The sequence below is a fragment of the Oryx dammah genome, unplaced genomic scaffold, assembly GCF_014754425.2.
Source record: "Oryx dammah isolate SB20612 unplaced genomic scaffold, SCBI_Odam_1.1 HiC_scaffold_25, whole genome shotgun sequence".
NCBI classification, from domain to species: domain Eukaryota; kingdom Metazoa; phylum Chordata; class Mammalia; order Artiodactyla; family Bovidae; genus Oryx; species Oryx dammah.
The window spans coordinates 28,888,929-28,909,548 of NW_024070209.1; the positions used below are offsets into that span (position 1 = coordinate 28,888,929).

Consider the following 20,620-nt stretch of genomic DNA (forward strand, 5'->3'; position numbering starts at 1 on the left):
ATAGAGTCCTGACGAGGCTGTGGCCCCACCATCCATAGTGACACGCTAGGGCCCTGCCAGCCTCCTCGTACCATTGCTTGAAGAACTGGGCCACCCACCCTGGCAGACGGGAGGGAGAGAGAGTCCTTTGCTCCAGCAGGACCAGTAGTTGGTTGTCCTAGAAGAGCGACAAGGAATGGGGTGGTGTGCTGATCCCTGTTAGCAGATGAGGAGCGTTTGGCGGTGCCCACTGTGTGTGGATGCCCATGTGCCCACCCTGGGGGTGAGGCCCCCATGGGGACACACAGGTCAGAGGTGACACCTGCTTAGGAGCTGGCCACGTGTCAGGGGAAGGGGGAGCCTTGAAACAAAGCATGGATGAGCCAGGGAGCCTGCCCTGTGGTCCAGGGTGCCACTGATACCCTGTGAGCACCACACAGTTGCCCAGGGTCACGGGTAGCAGTGGCAGGGATGGAAGGTGGCACACAGAGGTGTTCTGACTGACGTCATGGTCAGCGCAGGGCAAGGAAGATGGTCCTGGTGGGAAGTGAGACCAGGGAAGTCTCGGGAGCTAACCTGGGCCTCCAGGGATCTGGGACTGAGGGGTCCAGCCAGAGGAGGGCTGTCAGAGCGCTTGCCCCAGCCCAGAAAGGATGTGGTTGGGTTGCGAAATTCCACTCCAGGTCGCTCATGCTAATGGAATGTCAGCAGCCGTGCGGAGAAGAGCCTCTGTTGGTAGAAGTCACTGTAACACCAGCTCAGCTTTCGGCCACTTCTGTTCCGGGCACACGGTGTGGTTGGATCCACCCCACGGACCCCTGCCGGCTCTTGGGGACGCAGCCACCGAGCAGGAGGGGGATGGGCCCTGGTGGGGAGGGGCATGCTGCAGAGAAGGCCAGTCTGGGGAGATCTGGAAGCAGGAGCGCTGCAGGGCCGGTCTGCCCCAGGGACTGTCTGGGGACCCAGCTCCCAGTCACCCTGCCGTGGGGACTCTGCTGTTCTGGGTATCCCTGCCCCCTGGAGAGCTTTCACTTGCACCAACCTGTTCTAGCCACAGCCCAGCATGGTTCTCCTCCTTCCACCAGCTCTGAGCCACATCCTGCCCCACTTTCCTTTCCATCAAACACCAGTCCCAGCAAGACCCCCTTCATCTGTGCCTTTCCTTGTTCTGAGTCTGACCCCAAACACCCAGCCCTGGCTTCTGTGAGCAGTTTGTCCTTTTTAGCACTAATTGTCACCTGGAAGGCCAAGATTGTGTCTTCATGTTCCTAAAGCAGAGGCTCCTAATACTTGTGGAGTGTTGGACCTTTCAAGAATCTGGAAAAAGGGACTGGGGGTGGCAGGACCAGTGTCCCCAGCACCTCCCACCAGGGTACTGAGACCACGGATTTGCCCAGAAGCAGTTTTGTGAATGAAGGAGGCTCACCGCTCGCCACCTGAGGAGAACCAGGAGTCACAGCCTTGTTTGGGCCTCAGTGGCTCAGCCAAGTTCTCCACAGGTTGCCAGGCAGCTGGTGTGCGTCAGTGTGGCTGGCAGTACCCATGGTGAAAAGACTGCAGTATTTCCATACATGTTGGTAAATAGCCACTGCCTTGGCCCTCCTCAGGACCCTGGACTCCCCAACAACTAAAGGGTGGGCACTTGGCACCACCCTGGCCATGCCGAGCCAGTGCTCTGATGGTCTCTACTGTTGTCTTGGGCAGAGCAGGGCAGCTGTCCACCCCTGCTTGGACCTGCCTTCTGGTGGGACCAGCCCTTTCCCTCTCTTCCCAGCCTCTCCCAGGACCAGCACGGTTCCCCACATCCCCACTGTTCCCACTGTTCTTACCCTAGAGGACTTCAGGTTTGGGGGGGTTGAAAGAGATTCTGTTGTTCCTAAACAGTGACTGAATAAGACTTCATGGCACTTTCATCTTATTGAATATATGAGGAGAACTGGCGATTTTAGGATATTCAGTGAAGATAAAGGAAAACCTTATCATCCTCAGGTGTTCAGGGTCAGGATACAGTTTGCATTCAAGCACCTGTTGCATGCTGGTGAGGAGGGAAAGCAGAACCCTGCCCTTTTGTGACCTTTTCACCCGCTCCTTGCTTAGCCTCATTCCTTGAGTCAGTTTCTTTCTGAGTCCGTCTCTGATATAAGGCCTGGAGAGCGTGTAAGTAAAAAGATAGCCATGTGTTCGGTGAGGAGGATGCTGCCGAGCTGAGGGTGTGGGGGAGACCGCTGCCACGGCAGACAGTGCTTGAGAGGTGGGCGGGATGGTACATGGTCGGGATTAGCCACAGGGATGCTGACGAATGCAGAGGAGTGCTCTGTGCTTTGGCAGAGAGGATGGGGAGCTAGGCAGAGAGCACGTGATCCAGGGATACGGCCAAGGCCACCGTGCGTGTGGGCACTCTGCCTCCTGAGTGCTGGGGAGGTGGGCTGGTGGGGCAGAATCCCCTGGGGTTCCACCCTGGGAGGAAAGCCAGGGGAAGGGGGCCCCTCAGGTGTTCTCACTGCTCTTCTCCCTCCCACAGCCTGATGTTCACCAAGGTGAAGCTGGAGCAGGTCCTGAAAGGCCCGGAGGAAGCCCTGGTGACCTGTAGGCAGATGCTGCGGCTGTGGCAAGCCCTGTACAGCTTCTCCCAGCTGGGGTGAGCAGCGGGCCCCTCCAGACGGAGGTGGGGGGGGTGGTGGTGGTTGCCAGGGCAGCAGTCCACAGCTGAGTGGCATGATGCCTGGTGGGTGAGAGGGTCGTGAGGATGTTTGAATGAGGGCATGGGACTTATTTCTCCTGGGGCCTTTTCTGGCCTGCCCTAATTTTAATCTTTTGATAATCCTCTGTGAAGGACAGAAAAAGGCTCTCTAGGAAACTAAAGTTCAAGGGGGTAAGGAGGAAGAGAAATCATTATTAAGCACCTCCCCCATCAGCTGGTTTTATCTTATCCACTGTCATAGTTTATCCTCACCCCAGGGTTCTTAACCTGAGACCCAGAGACCTTATATAACGTATCTGAGCCACTCTCCTATGAGTGGTAGTGGTTGGGCTTAAACCTGAGTCTCCTGAACCCCAGCCTATGGAGCTTGTCACTTCTTTGCTGGTTCCATCTGGAAGCTGGGAGAGGAGGAGGAGGAGGAGGAGGAGGAAGCTGAGTTCCTGAAGGGCCCCCCACTCACCTACCATCTCCACACATCCCATCTCCTGCTCCAGTCCCCAGCTCTGAGATTCTCCTTGACCAGAGCAGGGCACTCTTGTCCAGGCTGAATCTGCAGAACGTCTCTGCTGAAACCTGTCAAGACACCTGGGCTCAGCTTGTGCAGCCCAAGCAGAAATGGGCTTCATTTCTGATCCACTCCCCTTGTCTGGCTGTGTCATCTCCCCACCGCCTCAGGGGACCCCACTCTGGTGGGCCTAGCAACCTCTTACAATCCCCAAAGCAATGTGTCTAAAGTTGGAATTTACAGAGGAGGCCCCAGGATAATCTGACCAAATAAAATCCTTGGGCAGGGTAGGATCAGCCCTCTCTTTGCAGGCTTTGGGCCTGGAAGATTCCAGGGCAGAGCAGGGCAGTGGTTGGAAGCTGCCAGCAGGCAGCTCTGGAGTGAGGGACTTTTCAGAAAGGAAATGGGGAACCACCTGGCAGCTGGGTGCTGTGGAGGAAGGGCCAGACTCTGGTGTGTGGGGGGCCCGCCTTTGGATATCCCTCATCCTGTCACTCACCAGCTGTGACAGGCAGGCGAGTGCATGGCCTGGCTCCACTTGCAGAGAAGAAGTGCCCCAGAGCTGGCAGAGAGCGCCTCTTAGCCGGATGGCTGGCTGCCTGCTCATCTAGGCGATAGTGGCGGGGCCCCTCTGAGCTGCAGCCTTGACTGCACGTGCAGGGCTTAGCCTGTGGCTCCCCTCCAGGAGCAGCAGAGCTGTGGAGCTGTCAGATTTGCCTTGGGGTCTTTTCAAGCCACCACCTTCACCCTTACCTCCGGGGGACTCCCCACCCACTCAGGGTAGAGCAAGGCTCAGCCTGGCCAGCTAGTTGGAGGCAAACTGTTAGGAGCAGAAAGTCAAATCCAGTCTCCTGGCTTTCCCAAGGATAGGGAGTGTTCTTTCTGAACCTGAAGCCACAGAGCAAAACATGTCACACCTGGGCTAGGGCAGTCCAGGATCAAGGCCAGAATCCACAGCCTGAAGGTCTGGGCCACCCCGCCCTGCCAGCCCCGCCTCCCATTCTGCACCTTGGCCTTCTTCCTCTGCTCTGCCTGGCCCGGCCCACATGGCCTCTTGGGGAGCCCCCCGTGCCTGGCCTCTGGTGCCCCAGTGCAACACTCTCCATCTGGGTCTTTGTTAAATGCTTAACGTGAACTTTCTCCTCTTGTCTGGCTGTCAGGTTCTTCAGGGTAGGGGCCTAGGACCAGGTGGCAACAGGTCCCTGAGCTGAGCCGTTTCTGGAGCCCCTAGAATAGCCCCCTTGGGAGCAGCAGCTGTGTCTGTGCATGGCATGGGAGGGGCCCCAGTCCACATCCTCATTTCATCCTCACAACAGCCTTGTGATGTTGACGTTCTCATGCTCATTAACTCCACACAATAACCATTTCAAGAAAAGAGAAGTAAGATCTAGAAAGGTTAAGTAGCTTTGCCAAGGGTCACACAGCTAAGGAGGGGCAGCCCCCAGCTTTCCCCCAGGGTCTCTGGCTCTTTCACCCTGGTGTGCCTCCCCAGAATGAGAGGTGGGCATGCAAGGTGGGAGCCAGCCCTTTCCCACTGTGTTTTTGTGGATGGTTTCCTCTAATGCCCGCAAAGATGGCTGTGCACCCAGAGGCCCGAGCTCAGTGTGAACCGGCATTAAGATGGAAGGATGCCCTGGTGTTCCTTGTGGGTCCACTCTGAAGGGAGGAGGCCTCTGGGCCCGCTTCCTCCTCTCCTGCCCTTTCGGCCTCAGTCCTCTGAGACTCCGCAGTCAGCAGGTTAAGGCCACAGCACCCTTGGCAGGGTGCGCCAGGGGCTGTGTGTGCCCGAAGATGGGCATAGCCTTTCCGAACTGGTGGCTCCCCCACACCCCACTCTTTACAAAAGAGGAGCCTCCCTAGCCGTGTGGGAGCTGCAGGGACCTGGGGAACTGGAGGACGTGTGATAAGATGGCCACACTGTTTATCTGCCACCGAAGGGCCCCCTCCACCTCCTCCAGGGCCACTCTGGCAGTCCAGGGTGGACCCTGAGGCAGGGAGTGGCTTCTGGGCCTTCTGTGCCTGAGGGGCGGGCTGGTCCGCAAAACCCAGGCTTTCCATGGAAGCCAGTTCACTGCGCCTGCTCTGTACCTGGCTCTCTGCTGGACACCTAGAGGACACAAAAGGTAGAAGAGGGATTAGATGGACGGGAGGGTTTCTCCTCCTCAGCATGTGTGTGTGCGTGCGTGCGTGTGTGCGTGTGCACGCGCGCACACAGTGGGATCCATGGTGACAGAGCAGGGAGGGAAAGTAGCTGGAGGGCAGATGAGCAGCTAGAGGGAGGCGGGGACCTTGGACTGGATTCTAAAGGTGGTGAGTGGTTGGGTAGATCTCGAGAACGGCCTTGGTGGCAACAGCACGAGTAAGCATGTAGCTCTGGAAACAAACTGTGGTCATGGTAGGGACTAGTGAGGAGGCTGATGGCCTTGCAGGCGCACAACCTGTGGACGAGGAAGGGAGCGGGCAGGAGGCGATCAGGAGTAAGGAGGGAGCAGGCAGGAGGCGATCAGGAGAAATACCATGTCAGTTCAGCTCTGGGATGAACCAGATTCTAGAATCCTGAGCCTGAGCTGTGATCTGGCCTGCTGCTCATCTTCATCCTTCCCAGTGATCTTTAGCTCCGCTCTCGGGTCTGCACTCTCAGCCCCAGAGCCTGCCTGGTGTAAGGCTCCCCTCATTCTCCCTGCTAGCCCTCCACCTCACTGAGGCCTGGCCCCCCCTTGCCTTCCAGGGGCCTGGAAAAGGATGGCAGCCTCGGCGAGGGCCTCACACTGAAGAAACAGAGTGGCATGCACTTGACTCTGCCCGATGCCCATGACGCAGACTCTGGTAAGAATGTGCCCCGTGGGCAGCTGTCCACATGAGCCCACAGCTCCCTGTCCCAGCCTGAGCATCTGCCCAGCCTGGTGGAATCCATCCTGCCTCTGGCTGGCTGCTGCCCAAGGTTCTGTGCTAAGGAACTGCCCTCAGGCCTCTTTAGGGCCCAGCGTGGCAAGACAGCTGCTGGCCCAGGGGCAGGAAGTAGGCAGATGGCGTAAGCAAGAGAGAGACCCCATCCTCTGTGTGGGAGTGGGGAAGACTGGGGTGGAGAGATGGCTGTGGAGCACAGAGACCATCTCCCCTTAGGCTGAAGCTCAAGGCCAAGAGGACTTCCCTGGTGGTCCAGTGGCTAAGCTCCACGCTCTCAATGCAGGGGCCTGGGTTCAATCCCTGGTCAGGGAACTAGATCCCACATGCCGCAACTAAGAGTTCCCACAACAAAGATCCTGCATGGCCAAAGAAATAAATGTTTTGTTTTTTTTTTAAAAAAAAAAAGCTTAAGGCCAAGGTCTGCAATGATAATGTCCTCAACAGATCAAGTCAAGTAGAAAGGAAGGGCTGAGCTTCTGTTTCAGCTTAAATCTGACTGTAGTTTCCTGGAAAAATTCATTCTGACATCCATGGCTTGTGAAATTCAAACCAGTTTAGAATCTGCAAACTTAACATGTTTTAACCCAGGACCTGATTAAAGCGAATACCTTCCTCAAAAACACAAGCAAAATTAGTCACGGGAATGAAAGTGTGAAGGAGTTGTATTTGGTGTCATTGCTCATCTTTTCCACTTCTGTGGCTGTGAACCAACTTGCGCCTTTGTTGTCAAGAGATGAAGCTGATTCCCAAAGCCACACCCAGCACCTGGTTTGAGCTGAGGAGCGATGGGCTAGATGTGGAGCTGCTGAGTCCAAGGAGGCAACGGTGCCGGGGAGTGTAGCACCTTTGCAATTAGAGAGGGAAGAACTCTGGACAAAGTTATTAGGACTCTATGAACACTTGCCTTATAAACTGAAGTCATCTGTGGTTTGCCCCAGGGTCTCCTGAAGTTTATTGGAGCCTTTACTGCCTCTGAGAGAGAGAGGAAAAAAAAGTGCTTGCATTTTACCTGCACATAAACTATAAATGTCAACAGCTTGTATATCCTGAACAGGGACCCAGTGTTACTCAGGACTGCCACGGGGAGAAGTTCTCCAGAGGGCACACGGTCTGGCCCAAGCTGCTACCCAAGAATCCTTCACAGCCCAACCTCCAATGGGACTTTTCTATAAAGAAATAATAGGCACTTGTGAAAGAAAGTGAAAATATAAAAAGAAGAAAGGAAAATTCGTCTATCATTCCACCATGCGTGTGTGCTAAGTTGCTTCAGTAGTGTCCGACTCTTTGCGACCCTGTGGACTGTATCGCACCAAGCTCCTCTGTCCATGGGATTCTCCAGGCAAGAATAGTGGAGTGGGTTGCCATGCCCTCCTCCAGGGTACTTTTCTATAAAGAAATAATAGGCACTTGTGAAAACAGAAAGTAAAAATATAAAAGGGAGAAAGGAAAAGTCATCCATCATTTCACCACTCAAACCTTAATAAGTGGCCTTTCAGACTTTCGGAAACATTCCTGTATTTTGTTTCTCGTAAAACTGTGATCCTCTTTTGCAGTCTGCTGCTTTTTTACCAAACTGCATAACGTCACCATCTTTCTGCATCAATGCCCGTAGTTATGCATTGTTATTTTAATGACTGCATTGTCCAGTATGATTATACTCTCACTTATTTTTAATCAGTCCCCACTGGTGGACATCGAGATCATTTCTGTCTTCAGTATCCTGGGCAGTGGTAGAATGCCCACCATTGCCAACATTCACGGTGTCCTTCCTTCGGGATTGACTCCTAGAAGTGGGCTTACTGCCTCACTGCCCCTCAGAAACGCAGCCCCTCTCTCGTGCATGGGTGAGGGTATAGACGGGCCCCTCCTAGTGGGTCTGTGCACTGTTCTGCGGCTGCAGGGCCGGGCCGCCCTGCCGTGACTGCGCATGCCCTGCCACTCCTGCAGGGCTATGCAGCCACTCTCACCAGGCCTGCAGCTCAGCCTTTCCTGTCTTGCTCTACAGGCTCTCGGCGGGCATCATCCATTGCTGCCTCGAGGCTGGAGGAGGCCATGTCAGAGCTGACCGTGCCCAGCTCGGTCCTGAAGCAGGGCCCCATGCAGCTGTGGACCACGCTGGAACAGATCTGGCTCCAGGCTGGTGAGTGCTCCCACCCGGGCCCCCTCTGGCTCCTATGAGTCTGCCCTGGCAGCCCAGGTGGGAGAGCTGTATCTTGAAGAAAACCTGTTAGTACTCAAACCCCCAAGAACTCTTGGGAGAGCTAGAGCGGAAGTGAGGTGTGCTGGCCCCAAGAAAGCAAGACCTGGTGGCCGAGTTCATTGCAAGTAGAGGGCTAGGAACTCAAGGATCGCCATTCAGGTAATGATCTCTCTTGATAGCTAGTGGGCACCACTGCCACCGTGGAGCTGGAGGGTCTGTTAGTGCTGAGGAGGCAGGAGGTTCAGAGCCCCACAGCTCATTGACTGTCCTGATCTGAAATGAGCCAGTGTGTGTCAAGCAGTTAGCACAAACATAGTAGGTGCTCAGCAAAGTTTAATTTGCGACCCTATGGACTGTAGCCCGCCAGGCTCCTCTGTCCATAGGATTCTCCAGGCAAGAACACTGGAGTGGGTGTGAGAGGGGGATTAGAATGGAAGGAGAGAGCCAAACCAGGGGATGTGCCTAAATGAGATAAAATGGTAGCAGCAGCAGCAAAAGGAAAAGGAAGGTGGTAGAGTGAGTGGAATCCAACATGACCCCTTGACCCAGGCATGAAGCTCCTCACCTGGTACTGATTACCCTCCTGTCGCGCCCCCCCCCCCCCAACCCCCACCCCAGGCAGTGTTGATAATCCCCGAGGAGAGAGAGAGAGAAGAGACAAAGGAGATACTCCCTTCCTGGGACCTGCGGATTCTGCAAGTCAGAGTTAGAATGTGCTTGTTGATTGAGGATCTACAGTTCCCCACTGGTAGCTTCCACATATGGACACATTAGTATGCAGGACGCCCCCACTCTCCCCTCCACAGGATCTAAATCTGGGGGAAAAAGTTGGACAAGGATTCATAAAAAGACTAGACCGGGAAGCATGTTAATAATGCAGATATTGCCCCAGTTAGCATATCAGGCTCCCTTGGGATGCTAGGGATGCGGGGGCTGTGCTCCATCGTCACTTGTTGCAACTGAAGTAGGAAGAAGAACTTTGAAAAATCCAGAGGGATAACAAGCTAGGCTTCCTCTGAGGCAAAGATACCCTGTCATCTTCTAAGACGTGGAGCTCTTAACAGCTCCCGATGGGCATACTGGGGCCCCACCCCCACAGGGGCCTGGGGTAGAAAGCTTCACCCTCCCCGGGGATTTCACCAGCTTCAAGGAATATTTTGGCAGTGCATTGATGAGTGGTCGGATTTGGGAGGTGCATGCTACCTGCTTTGGAACTCCCAAGGCCTTTTGTGTTAATGGTCTGTCTTGTTGACTCATCTTAGCACATAACAGCCATTTCTGCATTTTACAAGGCTGCTTGCATCTCTGAGAAATGCTGCTTTCTGCTAGGGTGGTAGTATGTTCTGGTAACTCCAAGTAAGGTTAAAGGCCTTCCTGAAGCCTATAATTAGACTTGGGAATTTTGGTATAAGCAACATCCTTCAATAATTTGCACATTAGCCTTTCTTCTCTGGACATTATCCTAGATATTTGGCCCATGGAGAACTCTGAGAACAAAATCTGGATGCTTGAATTGTGGTGCAAGGTGAGGGTTAGGCTGTGTGACAAGCTTGGGGTGTGTGGCCCATGCAGAATAGCAGTGGCTTCTATAAGGTAAACACTTCTCTCTCCTTGTGTAACAATTCAGAGATGGCAGCCTTGACTAGGATGACAGCTCTGCTGTCCTGGTCCGGGGACCCAGATTCCTTCCATTTTGTTGGCTTTGCTTTTAATGCGGTGTCACTCTTGTCCTTGTGATCCAAGGTGGCTGTCCACCACATTCACATTCCAAGGCATAACTAGGAAGGGCAGGAGAAGGGGACACCCCGTCCCTAGAAGGACATGGCCTAGAATTTGCATACATCACTTCCCCTCATGATCCACTGGCCAGAACTTAGTCACATGACCACAGCTACCTGCAAAGGACTCTGAGAGGTGCCATTATTCTGGGTATACATGTGCCCCATCAAAAATCGAGGGATCTGTCATTATAGAAGAAAGGAGGAGAGACTGGTGGGTAGCTGCCATAGGCAAAAAGGGAAGCAAGAAGGTATCCTAGGTCTTTCATTCTGAGCGTGGGAGGACTCTGGAGAATCCTCACTGCATGAGCCCCCTCCCCTCCCTTGGCCATCAGCAGCAGCAGCAGCAAGCATGTGCTGAGCACCCCCTGAATGAAGGTCTGCCAGGAGCAGATCACCCTAAGCCTCCACACCCCCACCTGACCCGAGCTACAAGTGTTGTCATCAGCAGCCCCCATGACCACCCCCACCCACCCAGCCTAATGATTCCTCCAGCTGCACCAGATTTCCAGGAAAAGAAAACTACCCACCTTTATCGTTTTGGAATGAGCTAATCCCCCAGTTTGGCTCAAGATTAATGGTATCCCAGTCTGTCTTGGCAGTAAGTTCCACCATTAACCTGCACTTAGGTTGGGAAATGTATCCCTCGTCTCCCAACTGTTCTCCTGCCCCATCCCAACCCCCTTCAAGACTCCTTCCCATTCCAGTCTGAAGTGAGAAGCCTCAGGAGGGTTTCTGCCTGAGAGATGGGTTTCAAAAATGTTGCCTCTTTCAATGAGTTTCAAAAATGTCTCCTCTTTGGCAGTGGATTTGTGTGAAAATGGGAGAATCACCCGGCCCCATACATGCTCCAGGAGTCTGAGTGTCGGGAGGTGCCTTCCAGAAGGGCAGGAAGACCCACCTTCCTCTCACTGCAGCTTGTGTCTCTGGAAGCTAAGAGCATGCTAGAGAGGGCTGTGGGTGCAGGGAGGTCCCCTTGCCCTGGGGGTCCAAGGGCTCGCAGGCAGCTGTGGGCATTCCCTGTGTCGGGGGAAAATTGGCCCGAGTCTCAGCTTCCAGATGGCAGATCCACACCATCTGGGTGCTGGTGCCCTGGCTCTTTAGATGGCCTCAAAAGTGGATGCTGCCCCTGCTGTTGGCCAGGCAGACCGGGGACCTGGGGTGGGGCCACAGGGCAGTGTTTACAGTTGAGGCAGAAGCTGCGTCGGACCCTTGGTCCAGCGGGCTCCCCCGACTTTCGTGTTTCCGTTTCCTCCTCATTTCTTCCCTTCTCTCCCTCCACTCTCCCTTCTCCCTCTGGCCTCATATGCCCTCTTCGCTTCCTGTGCTTGTCCTTCTCCTCTCTCTGTCAACCCCTCCTCCTGAGTTCGTGAGGAGAGCTCCCAGGACAGGAAGTCGGGCGCCCAGGCCCATAGGGCCTTGACGCCATGTGGCCTGAGTCAGTGCGTCACGCACCCCTGGGTCCCAGGCCAACCCAAAAAGTCCCTTCAGACCTCTGGATTCTCTGTTACTGTCACAGCCATCCTCCCTTCAGCTGGTCTTCTCTCTCACTCCTCCCCTGCCCTCCCCGACCCTTCCTTCTCCTTTATTCTGGGCACCCATATAGGGAAGTGCTTATTTCCTTTAAGGGATAACTCTTGGAGACACCTCCCCACCCCACTTGGAGCTCAAAGTGGATTCTTTTTAGGGTCTAACGTTATCTCCTGCCCTGGAAGGGCTCTGCCCTTTTAGCCTGGGTGGCCCCCTTCCTTTCTGGGGTTTCCAGGGTGGGGGCCTCTAGGAAGCCATCTCACCTGGGGAGGTGCCTCCAAGGCCTCAGGCCTGGCCCTGGGCCCTCTTTCACCCTGCTCCTCAGGACCAGCTGAGGAAAGCCCTCCTCCCAGCAGAGAGGGCTCAGAACTGGCAGGAACGACTGGGAGACTAGAGCCAGCTCTGGGTGCAGGGTTAGATCAGGATGCCTCAGAAAAAAAATAATAAAAAGGACTGTTGCAAAGCTCCAGGGAACAGATGTTTTCCATTTGGAGCCTGCTGAGAGAAAGCACAGAGGGGGGTGCGGGTGCAGAGAGATGGAGGGAAGAAGAAGAAAAGCCGAAACACACAGACAGGAGAGGAGATCAGGGCCAGGGTAGGAAGAGAAAGCCGAGAGAAGTGGAGACCAGGAGGGAGGGGGAGAGAGAAAGGACCAAGGGGATCAGAGAGGAGCCTCTGACACAGGAGGCTGCAAGGACCGTTTGCTGGAGGGATGACCTCGACTGTGAGAATCCAAGGAAAACCCCGTGATAGTGGGTGCATATCCAGCCCTGGCCAGGGGAGACTGGGCTGGGTGTGGACACCTTGGGGCCCTGGTCACCAGGCTGGGAGGTAGAGGATTGGGCAGTGGGAAGGCACTGTGCCATAGGGCTCCTTCTGCAGCCGAGGCTGGCTGTCTGGGGAGCACCATGTTTGGTAAAACAGCTGCCCAGGGAGGCTGAGGCTAGACAAAAAGGGGTACATTTGCAGCCCTCCGACCTGAGGGTCTGTGTGCAGGTCCGGGATCCCACCCTGGCAGTGGGCCTGCCAGGGGCCGTCTGGCCCTCGCCTCTGGCTCTATTCTGTGGCATTTGGTCTCCTGCCTGACTGGTGATGAAGTCCATCAGAGCACAGCAGCTGTACCTGTTTTTCAGGGCATGTCCTCTGTTGTGTGGCTGGGACAAAGCCCAGGGCCTGAGGAAGGAGGGTGCTGGGGATCCTCGGAATTGAAATCTGTTGATGTGCAGGCACTGTGAGGAGATCCCAAGGGAGGGACGGGGGCCACCCTCCAGAGAAGAGGCTCAGGAGTCAGGGCAGCAAGTTGTAAACAGCTTAATGAGCTGGGCCAGGACCAGGCGGGCAGGTGGGCCAGGCCGGAGGAGCGTCTGCTGGGACAAGGTCCAGGGGAGGAGATAGCCCAGCTCTCCTCTGAGCTCAGCTCCTGGCGGTGGATGAAGCAGCCCAGGGGCTGGTGCGGGACAGGCCTCCCCACCCCCACCACTCACACTTCCTCCCTCCTTTTCCCCTGTGGCCCTGGAAAGACCTGCCCAGCCCTCCAGACCCAGCCTAGCTTGGCCTCCCTTTTCCCCTCTGTCAGGCCAAGTGCCCCTGTGCCTTCAGGCCCCAGCTCAGATGCCACCTCCCCCAGGAAGACTCCCCTGATCAAACCAGCCCAGCCGGCCCGACCCCATCTGAGTGCTCCAAACACTTAGCCATGACACTTGTCACTCCACTGCCCTGGTCGCTCCAGTGATTTGGTGGCTCAGCTGCTCCCCTTCCCCCACCTCCTGTCTTTCTCCTCATGGGAGGGCCAGGCACATGGTCAGTCCTCAGCAGCCGGATGCTGGACTCAGCTATGAAGGCAGCCAGTGGAGGAGCCCAGGCGGCAGCTCCGGTTCAGGCCATCTCTGAGGACAGGAGTCTGTGCTGTTCTCTCCCAGTATCATGCAAGCCTGGCTCCTCTGAGTTAATTTTCTCATTCTCCCACATTCTCATCTCCAGTAAAGGAAAAGAGTACCCCGCTCAGAAAGCCTTCTGCAGTGTTCAAGCTGCTTTGATTATCCTGTGGATCTTAGGCTGCATTCATGCTGGGTGCCCCCGGTGCTGTGTGCACAGTCAAGGCTGGTATTAGGCCTCCTCTTGCTTCTTGTTAGAAAAAGAAGGTGGGCTGCCTGGGCCTGGGTTGGGTATTCCACCTCTTTCTGGTAGCTTCCTTTGGAAGGTCTGTTATCCACCCCCAACCCCCAGACCTCATCCGAACCAGTGTGACCTCAGCTCTCGGCCATTGCTAGGAATAGCTCTTGGCAGAGTCACCAGCCAGGCTCTGCTTGCCCTTCTGTGTTCCCTCCCATCTGTGTGAGGCACCAGCCCCCGAGGGGGGCACCCAAGCCCAGGCTGCCACAGGAGGCGGGCTGAGTGGGCTGCAAGGCAACTCCAGGGCAAATGTGTTTCTAAAAGCACCTGCGGTGGGTGTGTGCCTGCACAGCGTGGGTTTGAAATGTGCATTTGTGTGGGCTGGGCCGGGATTGGAGAAACTGCCCCGTTTTCTACTGATGTGGAGCCAGAAGGCACACTGGTTGTGGGGAGATCTTCCCTGCCAGTAGGTTGAAAGACGTCGTTCCTCTGTGTGATGGAAAGCCCTGAATCTGGAGGGAGGCCGGGAGCTGCACCTTCTACCAAGGGGCTGGGGTGAGGTCCTTCCTCTATCAGCCTGGGGCGTGGGAGAGAACCTGCCTCCCTCCCAGATCTATGAGGATTAAATAAGAGAAGATGCTTGCCTGGCCCAGGGTCCACAGTCAGCTCTCAGTATGTACTGGTAGCTTTCTAGCTTCTCGGCGTGAGCCCCAGCCCTGCCCCTTCACAGGCACCCTCGGGACTTCCTTCCTGTCCCATCTTTGGCACGTGGCTCTCCTCGTCCTGATGATGCAGGTAGAGTTAGCTCTTCAGTCGGTTGGCATCCCTGGGGAGCCACCTCATCTGCCCCCCACCCTGTCCCCAGACACATAGTGAACAGATGAACAAGTGATGAACAGGACCTGAGCAAATACTTAGCTGCAGGGGACCTCACTCATGCCCCCACTGCCAGGCTCTTAAGTCAGACAGCCCAGTGTGAACCCTGGCTCCATCACTCTCTCTCCTTGTGGCCTTAGGAGAGTTCCTTAGCCTCTCTGTGCCCGTTTCCTCCTCTGGGTAATAGAAGTGACGGTTCTGTAGGGTTTTGGGCGTGTTGGCAGAGTTGGTCTCCACGCAGCACGTGGCATGAACCTGACCCAGGGTGAGCACTCAGAAGCCACTGCCTGGTGCTACGGCTGTGCCCCAGAGTGAGCCCACCCTGTGCTGTGTCTCAGAGGGCTGGTGCCTTCACCCAAGCCTGGCTCCTGAACTCGGGGGGCTGACGGTTGGATGTGGGAGGGGGCCACCGCCTCTGACTTCTCCCACCGCCTCACCTGCCCTTCTGGTTTCACAGCCGAGCTGTTCATGGAACAGCAGCACCTCAAGGAGGCAGGCTTCTGCATCCAGGAGGCAGCGGGCCTCTTTCCCACCTCGCATTCGGTGCTCTACATGCGGGGCCGGCTGGCCGAGATGAAGGGCAGGTTGGAGGAGGCCAAGCAGCTGTACAGCGAGGCGCTCACAGTGAACCCCGACGGCGTGCGTATCATGCACAGCCTGGTGAGTCAGCCCCGCACCACCTCAGATGACCTCAGAGCCCCCTTCCCTACCTCATCCCCTCCCCTGCCTGCAGTGCCCTGGTATCTGTGGGAGATGGCTTTCTCCTTGCCCTGCTGGGAGAACAGAGACCTTCTGGCAGGCCACTCCCCTGCAATCCCCTGCCTGAGTGGATGAAAAAATCTGGGAGGGTTGGCTAATTCTTTGTGACTTCCTCTTGGTGTGTTTCTGTAAGGCCATCTAGCCCCAAGGGTTTTCAGTGTAGGTACTCATCAGGTCCCTGCCCTGAAGACTCTAGACAGATACCAAAATGCTTTTTTTATCATCCCCAGGCCCTGCCTGATCACGGGGCTGCCTCCTCCGTTTGAGAGGAGCTCTGTGCCTCCTTGTGGCATTCAGGCAGTGTCTTGGGGTGGACTGCTGTGTCAGGCCTGACTCAAGCACACATAGAGAATGGCCTCGGGGTGCTAAGAGGGGCCAACGGCCCCTAACCTTAGGACATGGAGGCCAGGGTGTGGGTGTCCAGGGTTCAGTGACTCTCCTGTGGGAAGGCTCAGCAGCTGGGAGGAGGAGGTTGTTTTTTTTTTTAATATAAATTTATTTATTTTAATTGGAGGTTAATTACTTTACAATATTGTATTGGTTTTACCATTCCGGAGGTTGGGTTTTTTGCCCTGGCTTTGCTATTCTTTTCCTGGGTGGTCAAGGGCAAGTCAGCCCCTTCTCAGTTCAATTCAGTCGCGTCCGACTCTTTGCACACAACAAGGCCATCAGCAAGGCCATTACACAACTGCAGCACAACAGATTTCCCTATCCTTCAGCAACTCCCAGAGCTTGCTCAAACTCACGTCCATCGAGTCAGTGAGGCCATCCAACCATCTCATCCTCGATCGTCCCCTTTTCCTCCTGCCTTCAATGTTTCCCAGCATTACGGTCTTTTCCAATGAGTCAGTTCTTTGCATCAGGTGACCAAAGTATTAGAGTTTTGGCTTCAGCATCAGTCCTTCCAATGAATATTCAGGACTGATTTCCTTTAGGATTGACTGATTTGATCTCCTTCCAGTCCAAGGGACTCTCAAGAGTCTCCTCCAACACCACAGTTCAGAAGCATCAATTCTTTGGCGCTCAGCTTTCTTCATAGTGCAACTCTCACATCCATACACAGCTACTGGAAAAACCATAGTTTTAACTAGATGACCTTGGTTGGCAAAGCCTCTTCTCAGGACCTCAGTTTTACTTACTTGTGCAGTGGGGACTCTCTGGTCCAGGGAATGTCTCCGACAGGCGGTCGGGAAGAACCTAGGGAGGACTCTTTCCTTGCCATCCTTACCTGCTTTCAAAGAGCAGGTATCAGGATGAATGTAATGACCTAGAAATGGACAGGCCTGCATGTACAGTGATTTCTGAAGTATGATTTAGGAGCCCATAGTCACAACACATTCGGGGTCTGGGTGCCACCTAGATGCCCTGCTTTAAGAACTCTCTGCGGAGCACAGCTGTGAGGGTGTCACTGATGTCTGCCCCATGGACAACACGGTAGCCCCAGGGGAATGGCTCCAGATGGCTGAAAGGTTATCACTGCCGCAAGGGGTCTGCTTTTTTCCCGAGTAGAATGGTTTAACTCTTGGCATAGTCCGAGGACAGACTCGTGAATCATCTGGTGAGGATGCTGCCCAGAGAATGTAAATACCCCATGGAGGAGGAGCTGGACCAGGTCATCTTTATAAGTTCCTTGCTAACCCCAAGAGTCCTTAAAAGCAGGGATTCCCATCTCAGCCTGATCTCTTGATTCCTAGCTAAAGCCCACATAGCAACATCTCAGCCTGGTCTAGGTTCCCTGGTGCTGTATTGCCTTCCAGTCTGCTCAGCAAATGTTTGTTTCTTGCAAAGCACATTGTCCTTCCCCCTGCACTTCAGACATTAGCTTCTCTGATAGATGCCTCCCCCAAGGTCACATCCAGAAACTTGATTAAGGAGCCAGAGGATGCGGGCGCTGTCATTAGGCCTGCAGCCAGGCAGACGGCTGCCTGCCCCTACGGTCGTGGATATCAGCCTACTGTCTCAGCCCTCCTGGAAAACCCAGCCAAATCCAGTAACAAGTACAATTTTGAAGCAACAGTGTACCATTTTTCATTTATGCTTATTATTGTTTGTAGCTGTTTTCCTGAAATTGAGGCAGTTTCCAAGGGTGGGTTTCCATGGTAACTGAGTAGCTGTCCAGAGTGGCTCCCTACAGATGTTTCTGAAATGGCCCCTTTTCTCTTCCCGGGGTGCCTTGCTGATTTGATGCAATCTGAAAAAGGACTGCCCACTGTGAAGTTACAGGCAACCAGAGGGGCATCGGCTGCGTAGGCAGCCTATCCCCTTTCCACACGCTGTGTTCCTGCCAGCATCCCACACATATGCATAAAGAACAGCAAATTTCAAGTCTGGGGAAGATTTACTAAGCACTCTTCCTAAAGACACATGAACGCTTTGGTGTATTGGTCTCCAGCATTCCCTGATCTCAGTGTCTTCCTTGTCCTGTCCTGAGACTCAGAACATCTGGGATCTAATCCTAGCTCTGGCCCTAATTCACCTGAGTGATTTAGGAAAAGACACACATGGCTTCCACGATCCTAATGTCTCCTTTTATAAGTGAATAGTGACCTTCATCATTCCTAGACCAGCGGTGTTATAATCAAATGAGCTGATACATGAGAAAGCGCTTCTGAAAGTCTGCAGTGCAGTACCAGAGAAGGCAGAACACGGCACACACACCACACTCTCTAGTCCCTCTCCCAAGACAGACATCACTAATCGGTCACAGCACTTTTTCCCACTGAGCACAGATGGGATCTTGGGATCTTATTCACCATGGTACTGCATAATGGGAGTCACTCCCCGTCGGTCTGAGTCAGCTTGGCACTTATGTAAGGGAGGGCGTGGCCGAGAGGGGACTTCCTAGGAAGCAGGGATGCTGAGGGAAGGCATGGAGCCGGGCAGTGACTGAGGAGTCATCAAGCCCCTGAGAACCTCCCAAGAGGGGGCTCCTTTGACGTCGCCTGACCTTAGTGGCAGGCGGGTCACTCAGCCTGGCCGCCCACTGCCTCACTCTCCCTACCCTCTGCTTGGCTGAGCCGGGAGAATGGATGCTTCAGTGCAGCCTGTCTCACTCCACGTGCAGCTTGAAGCTTCAGCCAGGAGCAGACAGCCATGACTGTATCCTTGCTGCCTGTGTGGGTGGCGCCCTACCCTCTTCTCTATCAGGGACAGGTTCTAGGGGAGAGGGATTTCTTGGCCCCTCTCCTGCCGGGCTGCCCTGCTCCTCATTGGCCCCTATTCTTGGTAATGCTTCTTTCCTGGGACAGAGCTCCAGCTCCTGCTGCCCCATCTCCCCAGAACCCTTTCCTCTTCAGGCACCCCAACCACAGGAGGAAACAGCCCTGCATGAGCTTCGGCTCCTGTGATGTAATTCCCAGAGATGTGATTTCTGAAGCAGTCCTGGCCTTGCAACCTGGCCTGTTCTCTCTCCAGATGCCCCTGGAAAGCCGGGAAGACAGTGTTCCTTTTTCTCTTTTTAACCTTTTATTTTGTACTGGGATATAGCCATTAGCAAGGTGGTGATCGTTTCAGGTAAACAGTGAAGGGACTCAGCCATACATACACATGTGTCCATTATCCCCCAAACTCCACTTCCATCCAGGCTGTCACATAACATTGAGCAGAGTTCCATACAGTAGGTCCTTGTTGGTTATCCATTATAAATATAGTGGATATATTTGTTTACAAATAAAACTCCCTAACTATCCCTTCCCCCAGTCCTCTCCCCCAGCCTCCCATAATCATAAATCATAAGTCAGTTCTCTAACTCTGTGAGCCTGTTTCTGTTTTGTACGTTCATTTGTATCATTTCTTTTTAGATTCCACATGTCAGGGATGGGGAAGACTGTTTCTGTCATCCATCGTCCTCTATGAGAGCGGCTGATGAATTATTCCCCTGCCTTCCCAGGTGGCTCAGTAGTAAAGAATCCACCTGCCATGCAGGAGCCGCAGGTTCAATCCCTGAGTCGGGAAGATCCCCTGGAGAGGGAAATGGCAACCCCCTCCACTGTTCTTTTCAGGATAATCCCATGGACAGAGGACCCTGCAGTCCACGGGGTCAAAGAGTTAGACGTGACTGAGCATGCACTCAAGCGTGATTCTCTCCCCGTGGCTCCCAACGTGGCCGTCTTTAAGTGGACTTGGGGATCAAGAGCATGGCCATGACCCCAGAGAGCTTCTTGCCTCCCTCTCTCTAGGCTGGAGTGTGCCACTTCACCACTTAAGTCCTCAGATTCCCCGAGGCAGGGCCTGAGTCAGCAAGAGCCAGGGCTCTGTCCCACCCAAACCTGAGGTTCTGGGTTGGGCCTTTTGCAGGTGCTCCAGGAATCCAACCAGAAGGCTCTGCTGAGGTCAGAAAGGTAAACTCTGGCTGCACAGAGCTCCTCCCACCCCCCCGCCCCTCCAGGGTCCCATCCCCGATCCTGGAGGGTGCCTGCCTGCACAGTCTCTTTGTGACCCCATGGACTGCAGGATGCCAGGCTTCCCTGTCCTTCACCATTTTCCTGGAGCTTCCTCAAACTCATGTCCATTGAATCAGTGATGCCATCCAACCAACTCATTCTCTGTCGTCCCCTCTCCCCCTGTACCCATATTCTATCTTGACTCACTACAAACTCATTTTTTGAAAAGCCAAGCCATTTTTGCCAAACTTAAAAAAGTGTTAGTTGCTCAGTTGTGTCCGACTCTGCGATTCCATGGACTGTAGCCTGCCAGGCTCCTCTTGTTCTTAGGATTCTCCCGGCCAGAATACTGGAGTGGGCTGCCATTTCCTTCTCCAGGGGATCTTCCCAACCCAGGGACTGAACACAGGTCTCCTCCGTCTCTGCACTGCAGGCAGATTCTTTACCGCTGAGCACCTGGGAAGCCCCAGTCCTGGAGGGTAGGACCACACATGAGAGGTTCAGCCCTGCTAGCCCCTGGGTTGTGGGGACACTTAGAGATTACATCTTCTTGCTGGCTCAGTTTTTCTTCTATCAAATGGGGACAATAATGTGACCTCCAGGGGATAGTCTTAGGGCCCAGATGATGAAAGGACAAGTCAACATTGGGTATATTTTTGGTGCCATTCACAAGGCAGGCCAGGTGGCCTGAGCCCCACCTTTGACTGGGCTGTTTGACATCACTGCCGTGGTGGTGGTTCTTTTTGCTTTTAAGCTGCATGAAGTGTTTGTGTGTTTTGGAGATTAATCCCTTGTTGGTTACATCATTTGCAAATATTTTCTCCCAGTCTGTAGGTTATCTTTTTGTTTTGTTTATGGTTTCCTATGCTGTTGTGAAAGCTTTTACCTTTA

General features: G+C 54.3%; 1 protein-coding gene across 3 annotated transcripts in view; it reads left to right on the top strand.

The window, feature by feature from the left end:
• Positions 1 to 20,620, top strand: part of TTC7A (tetratricopeptide repeat domain 7A) — a 116,330-nt gene that overhangs the window by 88,342 nt on the left and 7,368 nt on the right. For all 3 annotated transcript variants that reach the window (XM_040224739.1, XM_040224742.1, XM_040224741.1), the window contains 4 exons: positions 2,501 to 2,617; positions 5,914 to 6,011; positions 8,098 to 8,232; positions 15,046 to 15,248. In XM_040224739.1, coding sequence (XP_040080673.1) covers positions 2,501 to 2,617; positions 5,914 to 6,011; positions 8,098 to 8,232; positions 15,046 to 15,248 — 553 coding nt within the window. The remainder of the gene's footprint in view (positions 1 to 2,500; positions 2,618 to 5,913; positions 6,012 to 8,097; positions 8,233 to 15,045; positions 15,249 to 20,620) is intronic.